General features: G+C 39.7%; 1 protein-coding gene across 3 annotated transcripts in view; it reads left to right on the top strand.

Moving 5' to 3' along the window:
• iqsec3a (IQ motif and Sec7 domain ArfGEF 3a) overlaps nt 1–23,178 on the top strand; it is a 106,598-nt gene that overhangs the window by 16,102 nt on the left and 67,318 nt on the right. For all 3 annotated transcript variants that reach the window (XM_031313282.2, XM_031313283.2, XM_035995831.1), the window contains one exon: nt 3,646–3,726. In XM_031313282.2, the coding sequence (XP_031169142.2) occupies nt 3,646–3,726 (81 nt within the window). Of the gene's footprint in view, nt 1–3,645; nt 3,727–23,178 lie in introns of those variants that run through there.

Raw genomic sequence — 23,178 nt, 5'->3', positions numbered from 1 at the left:
CTGGAAACACTGGAACACGCATCTGTACCTGTTTTAATTATTGTGCATAGCTATCTGTATGTCTATATGTATGTATGGATGTATGTATGTTTTGTATGTTCCCTTTATATAATATGTGGTAGTCAGTATGTCTGTATGTATTTATGTTTGTGTGTATCCCTCTTTTAATATGTTATGTGTACTTTTCTATCTGGACCTTGAGTCTGTAAATAAAGTTATATGTATGCTAAATATGAAGCTACCCGGTGCAGCCCGGGCTGTACATTTTCAGCAGATAAATAAAATTACAACAGTATTAATGCAACACAAATAAATCAGTCCATTGTTGTTTTTATACCTTGTCCTGAAGAATATACACTATTTATCTGCGTAAGCAAGTGGCTCTGCTGTTTCCAACGCTCGCACTAATCTGTGTCCCCTCAGAGACCGCCTGTGTTCTTGACCTATTAAAAATGGTCACAGCGGTGTTAAGGAGAACACAAGTAGAGGAGCCATTAACAATGGGAATTAATTTGCTGTCATACCCTCCTTGTACTGTCTGCTATTGTTGCTGTCAAATACCCCCCAACCTCCCTTTTCAAGCTTGTTCTCTCTGTTTCTTTCTCAGTCTTTACAGAGCAGTACAAAAAGAAAACCTTTGGCTCAACCTTTACAGTCTGGCCAGCCTAAAAATTCTAACTTTAGGGATCTTGTGATAAACTATTGCACTTCACAGCAGAAAGAACAGATTTAAGTGTTCTTGAGATGCAGTCAAGCCTTTGAAGGAGGTATATAAGAAGACATTAAGGTCTCCTTGTTTTCTCTGTCCTTCTCCAAGGGGACAGACAGGAGGGGAAGCAGAAAGAGATTAGGGCAGGGCGATGGCCTTCAGGGCAGAAGATCAAAAGGCAACAGAGAGGCGATAAGGGATCTAATTGCTGCTGGGAATATGGGCCTTGCTTTCTCATCTTAAGTCTCACCTCTCTCCTTTCCGTCCTTCTCCATGTCCCGTATCCAGGGATAAGGACACGGCGTATGGAAAGTGGCTGCTCTTTTTACTGGCTACATCTTCTGACAGCAAGAGTGATTGAGCAAATAGCTCCCTTGCACAACACACCGTGGCTATATGACCCGAAATAGGAGGGGTGGGGGAGTTGTAGAGAGTGATGGATAATCAGTGTGAAAGGGACAGAAGGAGAGGAGAAGAGTGGGTGAGGGGGATGATATTTTAGAACGAGATTGGATGAAGCCGTAAGAATGTGAAGAATGTGAGGCGGCGTCCAGGTTGAAAGAGAGGACATACTGTACTGATAAAGGGAGCAAAGTAAATGCACTCATGGCTTTCTCGCATGCACATTAGAATTTGATATCCTTGCTCTTTCCTCGATACATTTCAGTATCCCCCTCACTTGTGACTCTATCTGTAGTACATTCCAGTAGAATAGGGTAATGTCTTTTAAAAATGCTTTGAAGCAGCCACACTTCCTATATATTTCCTACTGTCAAAATGTGAGGACATGTTTTTTCATTAAATCTGTATATAAATTACATCTGTTTCATAGTTACTGCAACTGGAAAGTTGGCAGAAAGGCTCAAACTAACCTATTTTTAAAGTTCTAAAATGCAACTTTAACATTGTGGTGAGTTGTAGGATAAACCTTTGTAAGGTATTATAAGTAGATTAGTGTATGCACTAAGTAAAGTATTTTATACCTTAGCCACGAGGGAGGAAACAATTGATCAACTAATTGACTACTCTATTTATCAATTCATTGTGTAAGTCATTTATCAAGCAAAAATGCCAAACATTCTCTGTTTCCAGTTCCTTGAATGTGAAAATTTGCTGCTTTTCATTTTCATATATTATAGTAAACATAAATTTGGGATGATGGTTGAAAAAAGACATTTTTTATTATATTCTAACATTTTCAGCCCTATTGCTTTATAAAAATGTAAACCAAATTTTACATTGTTTGGGGTTTCTTTAGTCTGGCTATCACCAGACCAAGCTCAATCTTTTAAGATTGAACATTAGTCTGGGGAGTCTGCTCTGTATTTTCTACTGCACAAAAGGCGTGATCAACGGGCATAGTTCAAATGACTCTGTACGCAACTGGATAGTCCTTCAACCAATCAGACCAACGATCCGGGTGATGTAGTAGCGACAGCGGCATCAACGGTTTGCTGCCGTGGAATGCTACGCTTTGGTGGCCGAATGTAAACAAGAAGCTGCTTGGTCACTTCTCTATCGTCATCGTATTAAACCCGCCAATAGCGTGGCAGGTGTATAAGCTAGTTTGTGATTGGTCCCCGCAAAATTGTAACGGAAGCAGGATAGATAAACGTACAGGTTTCCAGCCTGAGGTAAAGGGCGAAATCAAATCGTCGGCAGATCGGGCTGGGTTTACCCAGTCTAGGGTTTCTTTCTTTTTTGTGGAATGACAACCGTGTGTCTTTCTCTGTCTCTGTCTGTGGTGCTGACACATTCCGTCTGTGTCTCTCTCCGTGGTGCTGAAACACTCAAGCTCTTGCACTCTGTCTCTTTTTTTCCCTTTATATAATTTTCAGATCAACTGAACACAGCCAAACATACTGTATATCAAAAGCAAAGCAATTCACAATAAATGTGGCCTTTCACTTCATCTGCATTGTTCATTCATTTTCTTTTCCAAATTCCATCCGTCAAACTATGAGAAACTGTTCGCACTCTACTTTACAAACACATTGATTGATATTATCTAGTTAAAGGTGACCTGTAGAGTTTTCTTGTAAATAAACAAAGTTATGTTCATATTCACTGGTTCTTATGAAAACACATTGGGCCCTAATGGAAGATCCTTTTGTATTTTCATAATAATAATAAAACTCGGATTCACCCAAACTCTTTTAACAGCACAAAGGTTTCGTGAATGGCTTGTGTTAGCCTGATGAATGCCACCTGTTCATGGAAGTGATGATTGTGAGATTTGATCATGAGCTTAATCAACACCCCTAAAATGAGCCATTTAAGGCTACCTGTTACGCTGCGTTTGTGGACAGGATCCATTCACTAAAATGTTACCAAGGAGTTAAAAGAAGACTTTTACACTGCAGAGCCTCTACTCCTGCTAGTTGTCCAAAACAATTAGAAAGAATGAATAGTACAAAGTACAACTATCAACATCATGTCTCAATAAAAAGGAAGAACAACCATCTTACGTGTATCCTGAATTATATTTATATTCTACAATGCCACCTCAGTGTTATATTTGCTGACCGAATCTGGCAATCATCAATGACACCCAACATTACAACTCTGGTTCTGATTTAGTAGATTTAGATTTAGTAGGACTGCTGTAAATCGTGCAACAAAGCTGTCAATGGCTCAAATCCAGGCAGCCATTGTCTTCTGATTGCCGACCTAACCGGCACTGGGCCATCCTGAAAGTCTCACTATAAATAAACAGGATCTAGAATGACTCTGAAGCATATGAGGCAAAGCAATGACACCCACTAGGTTTTGTTGAAATCAACTGTACATATTCCAAGGGATGGAATTGACCTGAAAAATAAGACTCAAATATGTAGGACTATAAACCAGAAGAACGATCTCAACTTTTAGTACGTTATGACATCTTTAGATTTTTTTCTATTTATGCTATTATTCTGTTTCTGCTCTTCACACAGCAACCAAACAGTGCTTCACCAGTTCTGCTGCCCTGCCCCAGAGGCCCCTGAGGTGGAGACCTCTACTGCCTGTGTCCCCAGGTAAGACGACTGCATCCTTGTAACATCTGCACAAATATATATATAAATATATATTTTTTAAACTTATTTATTTACTTTGAATAATTTAATTTTTATGTTCTGTAAATTTGAATTGCAGCCACCTATCATGCATCCTGTTAATAGCGGTTGCTGCAGTAGCTACGTTAGGAAACACAACTACCCCAGCAGTGTTATCTAAGTTGAAGTGGTTATAAATGCTTCAGGTGTCTTACTGGGACAATCTGAATTTCTTTCCCTCGATGATCACAATGAGCCAATATGAGATGAGACTCTGTCACATCAGCTTGGGTTTTGGGTCTTGTTGAGGCTGTGAAATTGTTTCCTGAGAATCTAAGATACGCTGGATTTAATTTGAGTGTTAGTGCTTGTTAGTGTTTGTCAGAAGATAAGTCTACACAGTAGTCATATCCAAATCAAGCACATCAAGATCCCATTTCCTGGACAATGGTCAAGCCCTTGGATGAGCTATCTTTATAGAAATTGAATAATTGGAAAAATATTACATTGAGTTTAGCAAGCAAAGCAGGGCCATTACGCTGTTATCTTTTTATGTCAGAGTGGCACATGACATTGATCTCATGCTGCCAGTTGGAAATACAACTGTGTACACTTGCATATGAATTCCGAAGTCCCTTTTATTTCAATAAAAGTCAACCAATTTAAACATTCTGATGTAAATCTGATGTGATCATTTTCACCCACTGTCCTGGGGAATATGAAAAAAAAGAGCAACTAATAATTAGCTGCTGTAATACCTCTACCTTTGTATGATAGCTTTGTCGTTTTTAATATTTTTAGTGTGGAATGGGCAGTCTGGAAAAAATAGAATTAGATACACGAGTGCAAAAAGAAATAATAAATTGCCTTTGGCCAGGTATTATCTCGCCCCTTAAAGCAGAAGTGACAGCACATGCTTTTATTTAATGAAGAGAAACAAAGAGTTTCACTGAAAATGATGGTAATCACCTGGCATCAGTAGCAATTAAGCCATCCACCTGAAAATGTTTTCTTTTTTTGTGGACTGCTACTTTGACAGGACTGTTTTGCTGCATTGTATTAGCCTGGCAAACGCGTATTGATTGGAAATCGCAGTCCCCATGGTGCCGGACATAAGTGGCAGCAGGCTGCAGACCAACATGCGCATACAAAAATCACATTTTAAACACTTCAGAGAGCTGTGCTTTATTAAATCAGCCACGTGGATAGACTGAAGGATGGAGAGATGTAGGAGGGAAAGGAGAGCAGTTAACTCTTATTATTGGCCTTGTTTGCCAATTTAAAGAGCAGCAAACATAGAAGCCATTCTCAGATAAATTCTCAGACGCTGACTCAAAACCCAAGTCTCTTACAGTAGCTGCTGTCACAATCATCACTTTATGCCTCTATTAAATACATGAGATTCTTAGGCAGTGGTGAAAACTGAAAACTGAACGGGAGTGACTTCATAAAATCAACGCCGGAGGGGAAATTTGAAAGAATCGATCGTGGTTCAGCAGCTTGAACTTTGCTTGACAGAAGCCGTTTGGTGCTGTTGTGTTTTGTGATTGCTTTGTGCTTAGGGACCATTAGCTAAAGGTACAAACAAACTGCACAACAGAAGGTCTGCTAACTTGTAAACCCCTTCCAACTCCTCTAAACAACCTCTCCCTGCCAATCTCTGAAGCAAACCACTTCAAAGCAGGACTCTCTGGGGCCGAGACAGAAAGCAGCTTGTGGTTTTGTCTTTTTTTTCGTTTTGTTCTTGTTGCGTCTTATCTCTTCTTGAGAGCTGTATTCTGTTGTTGATTTCTTCCGCATTGTTGTCAGTGATTTGTTGATCATTTACTCACGTGGCATCACCACATCACATCACAGCGACATAACATAGCACCCACACCTCATTGCATCCATCATCATTCATGTTCACTTCATTCGGGCTTGTCTCTCCACTGTGGTCACGTTAAGTTTGAAAGCGTCATGTATGAATATTACCATGTAATAAAAGTGTAACTATGCAATGTAAAACTACCATAATGCATTGATGTGTAGGGTCTTTCCCATGCTGGAAACTGGTGAGCCTTCTTGTTGACACATGTAATGCATCTGTGTTCATGTGAAAAAAAAAAAGTTTTTTATCATGTTGCATGCTTTGGCTTGGCAGTGATCAGAACATAGCTCCCTGTCTATCTGTGTGTGTGTGTGTGTGTGTGTTAACGTACATGTGTGTGTGCCAGTGTGTCACTACGATACACACAGTTAGATAATTTACATACTCCTGGAATGACACACAACACTGTGCACACCCCCAGATCAGCAGGGATATCCATAATAACAAACTGGCCAAAATGTCACTTAAGCTTTCTGAATCCTAGGCTTTTTTGCTGTTTTTTTCCATTCACATACAGGAGATGCATATGAATGGATAGGGACGAATGTCAGTGTTCCAGGAATATAAATACCATCTTGATGGGATATTCTGATCCTTAGTAAAGTAAAACAAAAACCACATGCTAATATTAATGAATTTTCTCATTTCTTTTTATTTGTCTTACTTTCTATTTGGGGAATAATCATGCTCTAAGTATCTCTACATTGTGTGTGTGTGTTTAGATTTAACTCTGTTATAACTCTATTATAACTCCAAGAAGATGTTTTGCAATTTTTGACGCTAACTGCTGCAATCATGCGCAAATTACTAAAACCCTGCAAAAATCTACAAAAGCAAAAAAATAAAACAATAGTGAGTTTCTTCTGAGAATTCTGTTGTCTTGCGCGATTGAGGGGATCCAATCGAGTTGTCCTTTTTAATCAGGGCCTGATTATAAAGGACAACTCATTGCCTATTTGTGCACTGCCTCCACTTCAGGATGTAATGAAACCTTATTTCACACTCTGAAGCTGACAGACAAAGGGCAACCATCGATATTTTATTAGCACCGCTCTTTCTACTGAGAGGAATTCAAACCTCTGAGTCAGAGGGGTCAGCTCAGAAAAGGGCACCAGCGTGAGCTTCGACAAGAACTCATTGTACTAATTTGAAGCCATACTTGCGCTTGGTTTTTATCTGTCTCCACCTGGGGAGCTTTATCTGATCAGTTAGGGAGCGGGAAACAAGCAGGTAATAACCTGGTATATGTGGGATCATTTAAATGAGAAAGTAGGAAGTTGTGAACTGAAATAAGAATTGAGGATGTCACTGTCACATATAATGAGGACCCTACGGAGGTTGGAAACTCACCCTGACAGTCTGGTCACTCTTGCCAGGCTTTAAGGAGGCATCAGAGGGTTTGGGGACTATAGCGGATTTGTATTCAGGGTCACCAAGTCAGATCTATAATCACTCATGGAAGGGGCTGATTGTGCAGGATGGCCACAGCCTTTCGATTAGTAGTGTGAACCATCTTCTGCTGCAGTGTGCTAAAATTGCACACAGGAGTTTTGTTACTTTTAAAGTTCTATAGGTGACCTGAGGTTTAACTTTCTGCTTTGCAGCAAAACTGAGAACAGCTGTGGTCAACACACAGGGCCCCAGAAAACTAATAAATGGAAGGAAAGCGTTATTAGAATATTCTAGCTTGGAGAATGTAATAAATATAAATAATGACAATTTGAGTATTTACATCTATAAGATTCACATACAAATGTTCATTCACACACACTTATTCATTGACTGCCAGAGTTTCACAAACTGTGGACACTAGGACGAAGAAAACACAAGCACAAAATAGTATCTGCTTGCTCGTGATAACCTTTCCGATACACAAATTTATGTTCAGAGTTTGATGCCACTGTATGAGGTTGACTGAAATGTTTGGGATCACATCCAAAGTGTTACAGTGAAACTGTTGCCTATGAACTCCCATTTTAGAAACATAGTTTGTTTTTGTGTGCAAATGGTGATAACTGCAGTGTGTTCTATCAAAAAAAAGAGATGTGTACAGTATGTGTAAACCATAGACTGTAAAAACAATGGACAAAGCTTCCAGGAAAGTAACCCTACTTTTCCCTTGATTTATAACCTCATTAAACATTTTCATAATGAGTTAATGGTCTCAATCGCTAGTTTCAAGTCTTCTTCAATACAGCATGATGCTCATTTTGTAAATTATGGTCACATTTATCTTAAAATAGACAATAAAGAAGGGGATGCTTTAGGGGTGTGGCTACATGCCAACCTGTCAATCATGATAGAGGCTTGGCAATGCTTATCCACGGCACTGTGTACATTAAAATAGACGTGAACTTATTTTTGGGTGTTGTCCTGTGTTTTCACTTCATCAAAGTTAATTTGAGCATTTCAGTTGCCTAAAAATGTCTTCTTCAGTGTTCTGCCAACCAAGGTAGCTAGCTACCGCTAGCGTTAGCTGCTGATTTAAAGGTACACTGTGTAGTGTTTTAAGTATTTTATTAGCTAAAATAAATATCTTCATTCATAAATATGGCCTCATTGGTGTAAAATTACCTCTGCCAATGATCTGACTTATCCTCATAAGTGAAGAATTTCTTATCTGTATTTACATTGGACGGGCAAGTCCAAGGAGGCTTCCATGTCATTCCGCTATTTTGAAAAACTATAATTGCTGAGAGGGACATAAAGCACTAGCCTACCTGTCTAGCTAATCCACAACGCGTTTTCGTTCAGAGCCAGCGTCACGTGACTGAAACCAGCTAAAACAGAGAAAGAGATCAGTGAGAGGTGCTTGTCACTGCCCCAGCAAATCTGAAAGCCTGCACTGCACTTTAGTTCATAATGGAGGATCATACTCATGCCGAGCCACAGGATAAGGCATCCTCGTCGCCAAAAAAGCGAAAATTGGAAGACATGTTGTCATAGCTTCTTGATACATAACGGCTACCGTAGTTGCAACACACATTTGAAAAAGCGGAGGCGCTAGAGAGCACTATTCGTTTGAATGCAAAATACAATTTCACCCCTAGATGGGAGAAATTCCTACACAATGTACCTTTAAGGGTAAGTTTGCCAATTTTCTGTGAATTGCCGTACATGCAGATACATGGTGCCAGGACCCGGAGTTCTGTGTTTACCCGGCGATAAAACTCCACTGGATGACTTGCTTCAGAAGGGTTGAAGAAGGGCGTTTTTTAGCGCCATTGCAACCATAAACAACACTGGTTTCCCAACTCCCCCCTCTCGTTTAAATATCGTCACATCTGGTTTAAAAAACCAAGATGGTGACTGCCAAATTGTCAAACTTGAGGCTTCATAACGTCAGTCCACAAAACCAGTACGTTATTTTTACAGTCTATAGTGTAAACATGTTTGAACACTGTGAGGCAGAGCTTCTTCCAGCAGATCAGTTAGAGTGCAGCTGCATTCTCAGCTATCTTGTCCAGTTAAGTAGCCAATAAATCGTTGGCTAGGGTTGGTTAGAGATGTCACTTAAAATGTAAAAGGTCCCTTGTGCAATATCTGGCTCTGATAAAACACAATGCAGCAGAAATGCCCCAGACAAAGGGCACATTACTGCCATATATAGTAAATGTATAGTGATAATATTAGTGATGCTGCTAGCTTTTGAAGTAGAGCAATTATTCGGTAAATAGTATCAGACCTACTGTTATATAAATAGTGTAATTCAGAAACAGTTGTTTGCACTATCACTCTATATTTCCAATAAATAAATAAAAATATAGCCCAAGAGCAGAGCTGAAGCCCAGCTGGTTGCAAACTGCAGTTCTGGATGCAAACTTCAAGTCCAACCAGTGGCAACTTTAAGGCCTGGTCACACCAGTATTTAAAATTGGCAGTGATGGGCATTCACCCATGGGGTCAAAATAAATAACCAAAAGCAAGCTGCCTTTACAGGGCTGACCTTTGAGAGGATTGTCCAAAATGGTGGAAGCCATCGTAGCTTATTAGCTGTGTTGCACCATTCACTTTAATTCTATCTAGTCTACTATTTAATTAACTACCTGAACGTTAGCAAGCTTGTTATATTGGACAGCTTTATTTTCCCTCTTCAGCCATTATTTAAGTGAACAAAATGATGTAAATGCCAAACAAAATGCAGAGGGTGTAATGGCTCCGAAACACAACAAGTTTGAATTCAAAAGCACGTCACAAAGACAGATAGTTATCTTGTGTTGGAGTAAGATAACAGTTCTTGTTTACTAAGGTCAAAAAGCAGGTAAGGGTCAAAACCAGTTAATCAGTCAATAGAGGCAAACCTATACAGGTAGGGGTGAAGATTTTATGGTTCTGGTGTCGGTTCGGGCCTGGCTCCAGTGGCCAGGGTCGATTTAGGATCAATTCAAGTTGTCTCAGACTGCACCTTTAACCTTTTTTTTAATGGTAGGCCAGAAATAACTTACAAGAGTCCTCTAGTTGAAGTCAATCATCTTTAGTGACAATATTGCAAGTAGTTACAGCTTATGCATAAGGAATCAGACTTCCTTCAAGACAATCCTCTCTCGCCCTACCGCCAACAGTCTTTCTGGGAGTCCGAATGCCCAACCTATCTTGCCCTTTCTTTCTTATTCTCTCTTGGGCCCCCCCTCCTGTGATGCATTTGGCTGTTATCAGTGCAACTGGTCTCAGCCTCCGGTTTGCCCTCTGAAGATTCGCGCAAACACATAACTACAACTTTGTTCTCTCTGTGTCTCTTGTCTGGAGATATGTTTGTTACAATGTTAGTTACTTTTCTGGGTGCATTCTGTTCCAGCACACTCTGCATTTGATCACTCACAGGTCTTGGGAACAGAGAGAGCAAGGTCAGTTCATGACTTAAGGCCTTTTACTATTCTACAGAATATATTCTACAGGGGTTAGGCAGAGAGTCTTTAATGCCTGTGTGAGGCAAGTGTGGAACGCTAGGGTGGATGCAAACTAGACAATCTGGCAAGGAGTGAGTGGAAATGGCAAGGTATATATTCTGCAGGACTAATGGGGGAAATGGGAAACAGGTGAGTAAGTGGGCGGAGAATGTCAGGTGATGGAAACGGTGGGAAAGGGGTCACTGCAGGGTAGGAGGGATTGGCTGGATCTGCAATGATATGAGAGTTAGTGGCAGGCAGGGAAAAACACAGAGCAGACACCAGAATGAGTACTGTGGAAGTTGTGACAGGGGGGAGTAAACACAACAGTAGAGAGAAAATAGAGAATCTCAGCAAGTTAGTGGCTAGCTCATCAGACAGCAGTTCACCAACTAGCCCTGTCAGTATAGTCCCTCAGTCACAAAGAAACAATTTGCAAAGGAGTGCAGATTCATTACCAGTGACATTTACAGGTCTAAACTGCTGTTGCAATTATTAATTAATTTATTATTTCATTTCCTGCAAGTTAAACAATAACTGGACAGCTCCCCTTATAGAGAATCTGCATCCTGCTGAATTTAAATGAATTGGTATATGAGTGTGTGAGTGAGTTATAAGCTATAGTGCTCCACATGTAGAAACAAATATAGCCCACAAATTGTGAAAGCAACCACAACAGACATCTTATAAATAGGAGCACATTGCTGGAAAAGCATCCCAGACACAGAGAATGATGTCTTGCAGAACAATGTCTTCAATCTGAACTTTTTTAGCAGAAAGACACAAACACAGAAAGTCTGCTGTGTATACAAGCTTCCACGGTACTTCACAAAATGAATTCAAGTAAATAGTTTAAGTAAGCAACATATCCCTTGATGGCTGAGTCATCCACATAATGACGGAGCTGATAGGCTAGTAAACACTCTTTGTTCAGTGAGTTAAATATAAACTGACCAGTCAGCCTCTGGCAGGTGACATCACATATTTTTGGCATGATCCTTGAGCCTGTCGACGATTCAGCTGCCAAACTGACCGCTTTCCCCCGCCAGCTCACCGTCTGCACAGAAAGACTGACATCTTGCTCACCATCTAAAACCCCTTTAAAATCAGTCCTCCCGCTGTGATCCTGACAAATGACCTGCACACACACACATACACACACACACACCAGCAATTGGCTCACAAAATCTGCCATAATGATTTAACTTGTCAGAGAGGAAAAAATAGTTTTCAAGTTCATGAGCATCTTATACTTTTTTTTAATCAGATAATCTTAATGAACTTAAGAATTGTATCACTATTTTTGGACTAATGGATTGTAAAACCATTCATTCAAAAGTTAAAACTCAGATTTGTAGGTTCATTTGGATTTGTCTAATCAGAATAAATTAGTGGTGATCTGAACTTTTTAACCCGGAGTATAATTAAAGTTTACAACCTTATCTTTTATGATAAGCTATAAAGAATACTAAATTAGAGGAAAGGCAATTTTACACACTGCACCTGGTAAAGCATATGACTTTATAGAAGTATAAAAAAAGGACAACACATTTGAGTAATTGCCAGATTTGATTTTAGGAGGCTTGTTTCATAATTTTTATCTGCACCTCAAAAACGTCCTTGATCATGATATACACGAATAAGAAGCCAATGGCATGAGTGTTTAAGATGAAGCTGACACCTTGAGAGATCACAGTGGGGAGAATGACAGTGTTTCTGCAGGAAATTAATTCACCTCTGCTTGTATAAGAGTATACAGCTGTGTTGTCTTGCCAAGACACCTTTTTCTCTAATTAATCACTGGAATTAATAAAAAACTGCACTAATTAGTGGAATCATGCTGTCTGCCAAATGGAAAGGTGGCATGGGATGAATAAGGACACAGCTGGAAATGCTTTGTCACTTTGAGTAGGAGCAACAGAGACAAATAGAGGTTCTGTCTCTGTTGGGGAGAACTACAGGAACTATGATGCATTGAGACAGATGGAGGAACTGATATACTGTATAATGATTGATCCGTTCTGTTGGAGGACGTTCAGGGGCATGATGGGAAAGTGTGCCTGAAGCTATTTTTAGTCATTCAGGGGGACTTGCCTTTGATGAAATGTGCTGCGGCCACACACACAAACACACACACACACACACACACACACACACACACACACACACACACACACACGGCCAAACTTAAAGTGCAAGATCATGTCTGCTTTTGTCCTCACGCCAGCAGACACCCAGCATTAGTCTCACTTGTGCATCCGGAAATTAAATTTCACAAGTGTGATATTCTAAATCACAGTTCACCAAATTTCTCTGACCTCTTCACCCCATTATCTCCCTCTGCCTGTGTCTCTCTCTGTTGCATGCTATCATGCTGCCTCAGCTGGAGAAAGTGACCTTGTCGGCTTGCTGTTCTGTTGTCATGGGAACAGAGGGCACAGCGGGAAGATACGGCATAACATCCAGAGACTTTCTGTTAGGAGTTAGGCGTTTCTGAGTGTTATGTGCACATATATGATTATTTTTTTTTTGTCCTCCGTTATTGTGAAAATTGCAGCTCCATCAGTAAGCCTTATGTTTTTTCCCCCTGTTTTTCTGTTGTCATCCTCCTATTGGCTCAAGGGGTTTGTCTCTTAGCCAATCAGAGGAGCACTCATGTGTCATTCTCCTCAGGGGTCCGTCCATTCAGCTGTTGGTTTTTGTTCTAGCTTATTCCTTTTTAAACACATCCTCTGGGTTTTGGGTAGCCTAAATTCACCCGAAAATTGAAATCAGCACTCAGTGGCATTGTGGATGAATGAAAGGAGCTTTAAAGACTGTGAGTGCTTGGAGTAATTTCTAATTAAAGTGATGCTCTGACTAATTTATTTTCACCTTAAGGCGTGCTTTATGCAAGACACTAACCACAGTGATACCAAATTTGCTCATGCTCAGTTGCATGATCATAGACACAATTCGCAGTTTTTGATGCATTTAGACCTTGATTAGGCAGACATAAAGAACACCACCTTCTTTATACACTGCTCTGCCGCATTCCTGCACAGTGTCACGTCAGCCCTCTCTCCAGCAGAACAGTGGTGAGTGTCAAATGTTCAGATCTGAGAGCTTCTCCTCTTTCCGTTCTGCAGCTTATCTCAGCATTGTGAAGCAAGTGGAGGGTTTTATTGCAGAGGAGATTTAATAAAGCACAACATTTTGATGACTTTGCTGCAGCATCTTAGTGTGTCTCAGAATCAGCAGTCTTTTAAGTTTCAGCCTCAGTATAAATGTCAGGGCCTGGTACTTAGATCTTCTTTGACACAGACAAACTGCAAGCTGATGATAGTAATGTAGTATAATACAATATTTAAAGTGGCACACCACCGATTTTACATGCTGCTACTCAGCCTGTGAAAACTGTGGCTCTAAGCTTTGTCAACCCCTAATGATGTCATTATCATCAGGGTTATCTTGGCCACAAACTTACAACAGAAAGGCTGTGTTACAATTTAAAAGATTTGGGTTTTTACCAGGCAGGGAAGATCTAATGGAAAATAATTGCTAACGCGTTGCATAATTAAATCTTTATGAAAGTCTTTATGAAAGTGCAAATTGCTGGTGTACCACAAATATGTTTCATACTATTTGTTATTCTAATAGTACAAGTTGGTAGTATTGCTACTATTATGAATAGTATTATTATAGTATTATGAATACTATATTTTAAAGTATAAGCACAATGATTAGATTTTCTGCAATGTATATAATGCCTAATGTATGCAGTTTTTCTGACCCTGTTTGGGTTATCCAACACTGCACCATGTTAAACAATGGTTTTGGTCTCTGGAGGCACAGCTACTGCCACTGAAATGTGCTGCTGGAAGTAATAACAAAATCATAATGATTTTTGATTTTCTGCAGAGGCAGGCAGAGAAAAGAACATGGAATGCCTAATGCAAGCAGTTTTTCTAACTCTTTTTGGGGGTTTCTGATAATTTTTTATTCTTTACTGCACCATGTTAAACAATGGTTTTGGTCACCAACTCACTTGTCCCTGGAGGCAAAGCTACTGCCATAATATCCATTGAAATATGTTGCAGGAAGGCTTGCTATGCAGTAATAACCATTCTGTGCTAGCAGAGTCACTGCAAGAAATTAAACAATAAATGCACATTTTCCCATAATGTTTTTCATTTTTCAGAGAAAAATTAGATGATCATTACGAGTTCAATTCAGATTATGGCTCACTTTGTTCTCTTTGATCTTTTGAAACAGCTCAGATGAATGTCCTGGCTACAACCGGCTCCTGTGATTTCAGATAATAAAGATTTCGAGCACAGTGTATAATATATAGGCACGTTGACCTACAATAAGCATCCCTCTCTTTCTCGCCATCTCACTTATTCCCTCTCTCACACACACACACACACACACACACACACACACACACACACACACACACACACACACACACACACACACACACACACACACACACACACACACACACGCACACACACAAGCACACCCTATGTGCCAAGCTAATATTAATGCTCTCCCTTTCCCCTCCATTGTTCCTTTCTCTGACCGTCTTTAATGGTCTGCCATCCTATTAGTCTCCATCATCTCATGGGTCCCAGAATACCCATAGTCACGCTCTGCAGGCCAGTCAATAGCTCAACTCAGTCCTGACCGTGCTGCAATAACATGTCCCCTTTGTGTGTGTAGGTGAGTGTTTGTGTATGCAAAAGAGAGTGTGAGTCAAGAAAAAAGAGCGTAATGTCCTGGGATGAATGTGTTTGTGTTTCAGTTCTTTGTGTGTAGCTGTCCCACTGTCTAAATTGCCTGCAACTCCACAAATGGACAAAATAACTCCCCTCAGGACAGCAGGGGGTGCTAATGAGAAACATAAGTCATGCCAGTCAGAGACATCTGTCTGTCCACATGCTTGCTGCACATTTTGTCCTGACCTTTCTGCTTTTGGCCGTCAGCCCAAATTTTCATCCTCTGTCTAATCTAGTCACAGTAAAGAAGTCAATGATTGCAGTTTTAAAATTTGAGCCCAATGACCATCCCTTTCACCCTCATCATGTCAGCCAGTGCAAATGTGTTACAGCACGCCTTGTTATGGAGAGAAAACTAGAGCCAAATGGCCGAAAAGCAGGCATCTGGTGCCCTCAGCTGCCTTACCCATCCGCTGCAGAGGTAGTAAAGAGGGCATAGTGTGAGCTGTAAATCTCATGTGGGTTCAAATGGAGGGTAGAATTAACAATCTGCTTCATTTTGGCAGCAGCTAACAGAAGAGATACTAAGAGTGTAGAAAATCTGAGGCTCTGGCTGACCTTTTAAATACAAATTATGCACAACTTTATCATGTGTGAATCACTTTCCGCAGGAGTGCTGAGTGTTTTTTTGTGTGACATCCTTCTGAAAAATAATGTGTGATTTCATGCTCCTGTAAATAAAACAGCACATGGCTTCAGTAAATATGAGGAGTAGCTCAATTGGAAATAGCAATAGCTACTAATGCTAATATTACATGCCTTGTGTTGACCGCTACTCTTGTTAACTTTACTTAACTTAATGGACACGTTTTTCTAAATTTCTTGATGAATTTGAGTTTATTCTGTGGTTGTGTATGACCATTGCCAAATATCTGACTCTCTGGTTTATAGCCTATGGGTTCGTTTTCACAACCCTAATTTCCCCCTGACATTCGGATTTGCTGCTCTAATTAATTACTGCGAAGCAAAAGTACAATGTGATTGATGAATCAGCCGTTATCAATCAGAGCGTTAATTCTGTGAGTATGTTGATGACAGTCCAAAATAAAACGTATCTGTTGTCTGGTTTGTGTGCTCTCTGCAAGTCAATGTCTGTATTCAGCCAAAGATTGTTGATGAGGAAAAACTCATGCATTCTCCCATTTAAACTTTTATTCATATCAATAACTTAAGGTTATCAACTTTATAGTTTGACCTTCAGTATTTGGACAAAGTAGCCTATCTTGTGAAACATAAAGTGTGCCAAATTTAGAAGGCACATTTAGTTATTTCAATGGTTCAGCTACATATTTAACCCTATGTATCTGAGCCAAAAAAAAAAGGTATGATGCCTCCACAGTAAAAAAAAAAGCTAGGGTTTTCGGCTAGTTGTGTCAAATCTTTGATGGCTGAATCTTAGAGCTCCGCTCCAACACAGCCATGATTGTGTATTGCCTTTGCGCAGCTAGGTGCAATTTTGTACATCTGGGTTTCCTGTTAGTGCCAAATCATTACTGTGTGTTTAAATGAATCCATGCCACAAGCAAGTACAACATATGAATAAAAACCTGCAGGAGCATGAGAGAGTGAGAGATTCACATACAGAGGGCAGGTATTAACAGAGACAGAAAGGGGGAAATATGTGTTGCATGTATTCTGCACACCTGCCTCACCTCCAAGTCACGCACACACTGAACCAAGTAGCGATCCAAAGGGTACAGGTTGTTCCCTACTGTTCCCTGTGAAGGGACATTAGGTGTCCCGGGTGTGGGTGACACTGTCAGGTTCAGCGTACATCACCAGGTAGAGTCCTTGTCCTGACAGCTCTCCGACAGCCTCACGACAGTAGATCAACAAGGAAATGAGTGGAGAGGAGGAGGTGGAGGAGGATACGAAAAACTGCTGACAGGGCGACCTGAAGCTGCAGTCGCCTCGCTCACTTTAATGAGAGACGGGGAATGACGAGGAGGCGAGTGAGGGGGAGTGAAGGGAGAAAGGTTGAGGTTTAGATTGGAGAGGGAGATTTAATGATGTAGATACTTCCATCCGGTAAAAAGACACACTAACTTCCTTATGTACGATATATCTTTCTGTTTTAATAATGTGTGGTCAGTATTAGAAATGAGGAGTTATTTATTCATTAAAAAGAAGACATATCTGCTAAATAATTAGCTTTTTGTGTTTCCATTTTACTAGAATGAACGAGCCACTTTCAGACTGAACGCTGATGAAAAAAAATGTTTCATAGAGCATCCCTTTTTACTTTGTCATGCTTTTGTGCACAGTGTGCAGCCGTTACCATGACTTCAACTGTGTGTGTGAGTCATCTTTGCAGTTTGTATGTCAAGCTGTGTCATTCCCTGTCAGTTCAAGCATTGTTTTGAAGAGGTGATGGGTGGTCAAAACGAGTTACTTGTTTAAAGAGACACAGCGGTTCCAGTCCGAAAAATAAATAATTTTTTCCACTTTTATGTTCAACAAAACAATGCAGAAACCTTCAAGATTTTCAGAGACCTTGAACAAAAAGAAAGAAAAAGAAGCTGAAAACAGTGTCTCAGTCTCAGTGACTCATGATCATTCAAAGTTAATCTAGCTTCTCGTAGAACTTAGTTTTGACCCTATAGTGTTAAGGGCATTGTTGGTGAAGTCAGACTTATTATTGGAGACCAGGTAACCTTCTCTTTTTGATTCCACTCTTTCACCCCATTTGGTAAGCATAAAACGCACCATTGGTTTGCTTCTACAGTAGCCCACTAAGCCCATTATGAGATAGACCTGCTTTGACATTGCCAACCACACTGGTTGTGGCCCACATCACCTCCAAAGAGGACCAATGTCAGAGAAAAGATTAAACGTGAAGGGCGTGGACAGGCTCTCACTCTGGAAGAAAAACCTTTCACATTTCACTGAGATGTAATCGAATTTACTCCCGCTCTTATTGGCTCGTTGATGGCATAGCTATCTCACCGCTTTCTAGTGGAGAGTCAATGGAAACACAACGCTGCCCACCTCCTGGCTTAACTTTATTTTTTTGCTGTAGAATGAACACAGTGAAACATTATTTTTTACCCTTCCCTTGAAAGCAATTTCACCGATGAGGGGAGACTGATTTGGAGTATATGAGTGTGTGCATGTGTGTGTGTGTGTGAGAATACTAACAGATAATGGAGAACGTGCCAACGGGTGAGTAGTGAGCACGATGCCAGACCATGCCTTTTCTGCCTTGGCTCCGTCATCACAATAAACAACCTACTCTCACGATTTTTTCTTTTGTAGCGCTTAGCGCTGGTGACAAATAAACCCTGTATGAACGGAAATGAATTGCTTCACACTGTAAGTCTGTGGACGTAATTTGGAGACTGTCTCCTCCAGAAAAATTGACAGCATCAGTCGTTTGTTGTTTAAATGTCCTGTGTGCTGAAGCAGGAAGAAGTGTGATGTTATAGCACAGCAAAATAAAAGGGTTAGTGGGCATAATGATATTAGAGACCAGGGTTTGTAAACCTGTTTTTTATCAGTATATTTGCATTCATATGCTCCTCAGATGGTCCCATTTCGCAAGTTGGGAAGTCATTCTTCCGACTTCGGTGTGTTCATGAGCATTAAGTCTTAGGTAAGGTGTTTTTGACAACTTATGGTCCAGATGCTTTTGCCCTCATGACATTCACTTATGCCAATACCCAAATAGTAATGCCATATTTATTGATATCACACACACAGCAATGCTAAACCAGCATTTTTGTTGGTTACAACAGTTCTTCTATGTCTTGGGAGTCATCATTATAATGAACATTATAACATACAGTGGAAAAACTATTTACATTTCTTCAAAAAAGGCCCAGACATATGTCAAAACTCAAAACAGTAATGCCATGTTTCTCTTTAGAACGGTTTAGAACGGTTATGTATAGACGGTTTTTGGTAATATCTAACTATTCTGGGGTGATTCCTCTTCACTATATAGGTGAAGATTTCGTTCCTTGGATTTCGTTGACAATACATAAACAAGCTTTTGATTGGTCAGAATGATCTGCCAGAGCATCATGGGAACAGCCAGGAACTGTTAAACACATTGTAATTCATTGCAAGGAATATAATACCCAGAGAGAGCACCTTTTCAGACACTTCGTAAGGCAGACTTCCACACCTTCTTTTTTTTTTCTTCACACCTTTTGGGGAAAATAGCAGGCAATGTATATCACAATATTATTACGTTTCTAAAAGAAATTGATTTAGTAAAGAGAATTTAGTTTTTTTTTTTTCTGCATTTATCTCTCGTTCACACTCCAGTCCAGTTGGTGGCGGTAATGCACCTTTAAGTTGGGTTTGCCAACTGCTAATCATAGACAGTTTATAAGAATGGACCAACAGATCCCGTTGCTCTGGACAGAGACCAGTGAAGGATATTAGAAGCACTTTTCCGGTGAGCGCTGAGTGTTACTGCGCAGCCTCCAACTGAGAGAGACGACGTAAATGTGACGTGAGCAACCTGTCTGAAAGTTGTAAGTCTTCTGGTAGCTGTGCCAAGAGAAATCTCAATCATTCCCAATCTTGCAGAGACGGAGAGCGTAGGTATATGTAAGGAGATAACATTGGCACAGGCTAATTATTGCTAACTAAAATGGTAGTTAACATTAGTAATTAAACTTAAACAGCTAATGTAAGTCGAAACTGCCTGCGAGCTTCTCCTGTACTATACGGTAATTCCTCTACTATGCGACAGTAAGTCGCAGTGTTATGACACAATCGTTAGCCTATTTTTACAAAAACTGCTAGGGAGCCATAACGTGAGATACAAGGTAATGGAGCCTTTTATACATTGTCGTGTTTCTTAAAAAATAAACAATGGACAAACAAAGTCTTTAAATGCTTCAGATGTAAAGTTATTCGCTGTCAAAGTGACGTCAAAATGAATGGCAGTCAAGGGAATGCTAACGGCGGGTGAGCGCTAGGTAGCATCAAAATGGCGCCATAGGACCTATGCTTTCTAGACGTTCACTTACCCCCTTGCTGCCAATAAACCATAAAGAAGAAGAAGAAGAAGAAGAAGAAAAAGAAGAATCATGGGAAAGTCAAAATGGTGTTAGCATCAAAGCTAGCGGCGATAAATGGCCAAAAATTAATAAATTATGGACATAAAGTTTATCGATCTTATGGATCTGGATTTCCAGGCTGGATTTCAAGGCTGGATTAAAAAACCTTCTGTGAGTGCTATAAAGACACCAAAGACATCATTGTGACGACGGGAGTGTTAGCTTTTAGCTGAAGAAGACGGTACGTTTCTACTCATTATGGTTATGTAATTATGAAGTCATGAATCAGAACTGCCTTTTCTTGTCGTGTACGACAAGCTCGGTTTCAGTTAATGTGGGAAAAAACATGGCTCCACAAAGATGTGTTGTATTTTCTTGCTCAGAGCATTTAGCTAGCTGTTCCCAGTATTTATTTCTATTTTGAAGCTTTAGGCTATATTAGTGATTTTGTCCCTGACACCAGTACATTAAACACTAAAATATTGCTTTACCTGACTTGTTATCAGTGTTAATGGTAATAAACAACTTTTATAACCAATCTAGTTTTATCTATGTGGACAGCAACTAGCTAACGGTTGCAACCTGATGCCCTATTAAAAATTACATGTGAGGAAAAAATTGACATGCAATACGTGAGTTAATTAAAGTTTCTACCATCAACCCAAAATTTACTTTTGTACTATGTTTCTGCATAATATGACAGTTGCAGTTTCAACTCATTGTTTTGGTTTCCTTAGCAGCTGCAAATTAGTCAATCAATGCAGTATTTCATGAAAACATTTGGTCACCATTAGTTTAGTCAGGACCTTAGCTTTATGACAAATTGTACATTTGTTCCTTACTTGTGTCTACATTTGCAGCATTTCTCACTAGTTGTCTCTTCAAAAGAGCTATAATCTACAGTCAATCTTCCATTTCCATATCTCATCCTGCCTTTTATCATTTCTATTTAAATCATTCTGGAGGTACGGTATATTTCCATTCCCTCCACTCGTCTCTCCTCTGTTTGTTTTGGATATAATCTCTTAGACAATCAGTTTTAGTAAAGTATCGATAATCCTCTCAGAACTCATCTTTATCCTGCATACAGCCAAGTCATTCCTCAACACCTGGGGAATTTCTCACTCGCAGCATCTTGTTCGATGTTAATATCACAGCTGTCGCTACCACCACGCTCAGCAGTTTCACTTTCATTTTCCATGACATGTCTGTGAGCCTTTCTGTTCCATTTGTTAATCTATCTTTTCTGCTGCCGAGAAGGCTTCATCCTCTTACCGTCCCATTCTGAAATATCACAGTGAGTCCATGGATATTCTTAAGCAACTTCCAGCTCCCAACCTATTTAACCACTCTATGAAAGTCACACAACTTCCTATATGTATGTGGGCTAAGGAAACACAGGGTGTAATTTTGATGCAGGGAAAATTTAATAGAAATTAGGAAACATAGAGCTAAGGGGACCCTGGGCCTAATTTGGGGGGAAATCGGTGAGGGAACATAGGGATGACCCGTCTCAAGCTGACTTTTTAATGTTTAGGCTAATGTGATGATGAGAGCAAATGGGTCTTAGATACTGTATGCCATTAATTGCTACATGCACGATATAATGCTAAAAGACTGAAACTAAAGCTACATATCACAGGCAAAAAATATATAGAAAAACATACTTGGACAAACAATACAGCAGATTAATGCTTTAATCAATGTTATGTGTTTCTGTAAACTCTGATACAATAGCATCATGGCTTCCCAGGGTGTCCAGTACTGAACAGGTAGTTTTGTAGCTCACACTGTAAGCCCCATGCACACCATCTCAAGATGTATGCAGGGGCTGAGAGAGGGGATGGCTTCTGTGGCTTACTGGGGAAATATCGCCATTGATTCTCTGAACTCAACTAAAAATAGGTTTCAAGATTAGTAATGCTGTTTATGCCAAATTCCTACCCTACCTATGTTATGTAACTTTAAATAGTAACATCACTTTTTGTTCCTTTTTGAGGTGGCAGAAGTGAATATTAGTCATCCTTAACATTTGTTTTGTTCTGGTTTAATAACGATGAAGACAGTTGGAGCGCAATTAGATGTAAAATATGATGAAGGCTCTACATGATGATTTTTTTCCCTTGGCAACTATGATTTTTAAGGCATTCTATTATGAAATGGCTTGAAAAATAGTACATATAACTGCTGTAAATAAATGGAGCTTTAATTCCACTAATATTACTAAGGGCTCATTGGGTTACATAAACACCTTAATCAGAATAAATCTAATTCCAAAAGAAATGTCAATACATTTGAAAGTGTAATATCTATCTGTGCATGCTTGCCCACATTACATAAAGTAGCTCCTGGGAGGTTGCTCTGGGTGGCTCGTCTTCTTTAATAAGTGAGTAGAAGAAAGCACTGTAGTGAGGTACATAGTTCAATCTTTGTCAAAAGTTCAATCTTGTGGAAGGAGTTTGGTCTTGCCTTACTGACTGTGGAATATGTGAACAGGACTATATAGATGACTTCTCTTGTTCAAGTTCATTCAAGATTTTTGTGGGACATTAAGATTTAATTTAATATAAAGAACTGTCTCATGTTCCTTCTCTTCCTCCCTTTCTTTCTCATACTGTAACTATCTGTGTGGTTGTGTACATTGTTGGCAATGTATATCTGTTCTTTAAAGCTTTTGAAAACTTAATTTCAAATTAATAATTGTTATCCAAACTTCTCTTTCCTAAGAGAACTCAAATTTAGAATTACATCGTTATGTGGCCTTATTAGGTGTTATGTTTCACTTTCATTTTCAACTACTATATAGCATTTTCAGGATAAAACTTGTATTTTGTGTTTGTACTAGAACATGTTTACATGCTTTCATGTTAAAAAAAACAACAACTTTATTTTTCTCATAATAA

The sequence above is a fragment of the Sander lucioperca genome, chromosome 20, assembly GCF_008315115.2.
Source record: "Sander lucioperca isolate FBNREF2018 chromosome 20, SLUC_FBN_1.2, whole genome shotgun sequence".
NCBI classification, from domain to species: domain Eukaryota; kingdom Metazoa; phylum Chordata; class Actinopteri; order Perciformes; family Percidae; genus Sander; species Sander lucioperca.
The sequence above is the reverse complement of the archived record's forward strand: the minus strand, read 5'-3'. Positions and strand labels throughout refer to the sequence as shown.